This window comes from Octopus sinensis, linkage group LG29 (assembly GCF_006345805.1).
Source record: "Octopus sinensis linkage group LG29, ASM634580v1, whole genome shotgun sequence".
NCBI classification, from domain to species: Eukaryota; Metazoa; Mollusca; class Cephalopoda; order Octopoda; family Octopodidae; genus Octopus; species Octopus sinensis.
This window is the reverse complement of record NC_043025.1, coordinates 14,782,238-14,785,142: the sequence shown is the minus strand read 5'-3', so window position 1 is coordinate 14,785,142 and position 2,905 is coordinate 14,782,238. Positions and strand designations below refer to the sequence as shown.

The 2,905-nt window shown below is 39.9% G+C and overlaps 1 protein-coding gene across 1 annotated transcript in view; it reads left to right on the top strand.

The window, feature by feature from the left end:
* The first annotated feature begins 521 nt into the window (after positions 1-521).
* LOC115226114 (ATPase family AAA domain-containing protein 1) overlaps positions 522-2,905 on the top strand; it is a 2,797-nt gene continuing 413 nt past the window's right edge. The window contains exon 1 of the mRNA XM_029797099.2: positions 522-2,905. This exon is cut by the window's right edge and continues 413 nt beyond it. Within this exon, the coding sequence (XP_029652959.1) occupies positions 766-2,088 (1,323 nt within the window). The 5' untranslated portion in view covers positions 522-765 and the 3' untranslated portion in view covers positions 2,089-2,905.

The following is a 2,905-nucleotide window of genomic DNA, read 5'->3' as shown; positions in this document are numbered from 1 at the left end:
TTAAAACACGTAAAAAGAAAATGTATATGAAGCATAACTGTGTGAGCGCCCCACCCCGAAACACCTTTCCTCACAATCGGAAAAAATGATTTCATATTAAATTTTGATATAATCATAATTTACACCCCGTGAAAGGTATTTGTAGAAAGTTTCATGGAAAAATATCCATTTTCTGAGAAAGCAAGAGGAAACAAAACCGGTTGGATGACACAGTTGCTTAGGAAAAACCAGAAAAGTTGTAGTGATAAGAAAATGTAATTTCTAGGAAATGATTGTGCAATTTATGAATGAATTTGCGCAATAGTTTGGGCAAAGTGAAAGTGGGTTTTTCCAAGTAATTTGGGAAGATAACTCTGTTTGGCAGGGTAAAACATGCCGCTCTTCTGCGTATGAAGTCCGGTGTGAAATAGTGAAAAGCAGAGAGAGGGTGCGAGAAAAAGAAAAGAATCATTGAGAGAGGGGAAAGAGGAGTGGCGTGAGTGGTGAAGGAAACTGGAGAAGTAGAGAAAGGAGGAGTGATAAAGACAGGAAGAATGATAGAAAGAGAGGAAGAAGAGAAAGAAACGTAAGTAAAGAGATGGGAGGACAGGTAGGAGTCGAAGAGTAAGAAGGAAGAAGGGGAGGAGAGTTTCTTCAGTGACTGATTTCTGCCTGTCTGAGCCTGACTTCCTTTTAAAACATTACCAGAGACATTTATATATATATACATATATATATACCACTATATATGTGTATATATATACACACGGATAGAGCTATACATATATGATAGATATTGTTTGTGAAGCAATGACGAACTCACTGCTTTTTGCCCCAGGCAAAGTGGTTGAAGAGGTGAGCCCAGCCTTGCAGAATATGAACCCGAAATCCCTTTGGAAGGCGAGCGACGGACCGGTGACTTCGATGTTTGCCAAGCTGATATCAAAGTTGGAGTCGAGCACGGGTCTGAAGGCCGAACATATTTTGATTAAAGTGGTGGCTACCTGCTGTTCTTTCGCCGCCGTTTATGTGACCTTCAGCTGGATTCTCAAGAAGATGGACCCGACATATGAAGAGAAGAAAAAGGCGCAGACTCAAGCTAAAGTTATGTTGAAACGACTCGGCATCGACGAACATGCTTTGAACGAATACGAAGTGGCTGTGGCCGCCAACTTGGTCGACCCTCGCTGTTTCGACATCAGCTGGGAACAGATCGGAGGACTTGATAATGTGAAGAAAGAACTGAAACAGACCGTGATATTCCCTCTCAAGAATTTCACTTTACTCGACAATTCGAAACTAATGAAACCTCCTCGTGGGGTCCTTTTATATGGCCCTCCCGGCTGTGGTAAAACCATGATTGCTAAAGCCACAGCCAAGGCCTCCGGTGCCAATTTCTTGTTTGTTGAGCTCTCGTCCATGCTAGACAAATGGTACGGCGAGTCACAGAAGAGGGTCGCGGCTATATTCAACCTGGCTCATAAAATCCAGCCCACGATTATTTTCATTGACGAGATCGATTCCTTATTACGCACCAGAAATACTCAGGACCATGAAGCAACCAGTATGATGAAAACCCAGTTTATGAATTACTGGGATGGATTATTAACCGACAGTAAAAGCCAAGTAATTATCATCGGGGCCACAAACAACAGGCAGGCCCTCGATCAGGCCATCCTACGACGAATGCCATGTCAGTTATATGTGGGTAACCCCACCCCCGAGCAACGATATCACATCCTTGAAATAATCCTCTGTGACGAAGTCCTCGGTCCAGATGTCGATCTTTTAGCCATTGCGCAGATGACCGAAGGCTTCTCCGGTAGTGACCTCCACGAAGTTTGCAGATTGGCTGCTTCGGTTCGAATCAGTGAATATATCGACACCACCGCGGCCGACGACAAAGAAGGAACCGAACCCTCGTCGCCTCCCTTGCTGCAGCCCTTGTCTTCGTCCCCGTCTGCTCAACCCGAAACCGGTGACCCTTCGGATAAGGTATGTGATTCTAATAAACAGGACAAACTCGAGAATCTTAGAGGAATATCTCAGACGGATCTTTGTACAGGAGTTGACAAAGTACAAAGTAATATCTCAAAACTTTTCTGCTGATAAAAAAAAAATATACAAAAGACAAAAAAAGAGAAAAACACGAAAAGTCTGGATGTTTTAATTTATTTTATTATTTTTTTGTTGTTTGTTTGTTTAACCACAGGCCAGTCCTTGTTCCTGACCCAGTTGACCTTAATGATCAAGGAAATAAGTAATTCCAGCCATAACCACCACCATCAACAGCACCTGTGTTTTATATTTCCTTTACTTACATACTGCCATAGTTTACCTTGGAGTACATTATCCTTCGATTTAGGCACAAAATAACCGACAACTCAGTCAAAAACAGTTTTCACGTATGTATATGTTTATATGACACCGTATATAATCACTATATATATATATATATATATATATATATATATATATATACATAGATAGATAGATACAGAGAGAGATGGTGATTATATAGCGTATATGTATATATATATGTACACACACACACCGCCTTATACAAATTTACAATCAATACTTGTACACATATGCGAATATATATATATATACACACACACATATACATACACACTCTCTCTTCTCCTCAGCGTGAATATATCTATATACATACACGTACATACATATACACACTCTCTTCCTTGGTGTGAATATATATATATACATACACGTACATACATATACACACTCTCTTCCTTGGTGTGAATATATATATATACGTACATACATATATACACTCTCTTCCTTGGTGTGTATATAATACGAATATACGGGCGTATACAGAAATGCATTCATCAAATGTATACACACCGAAACGTATGTACATGTTTATATGACACTATGTATGTATATATTTAATATATAA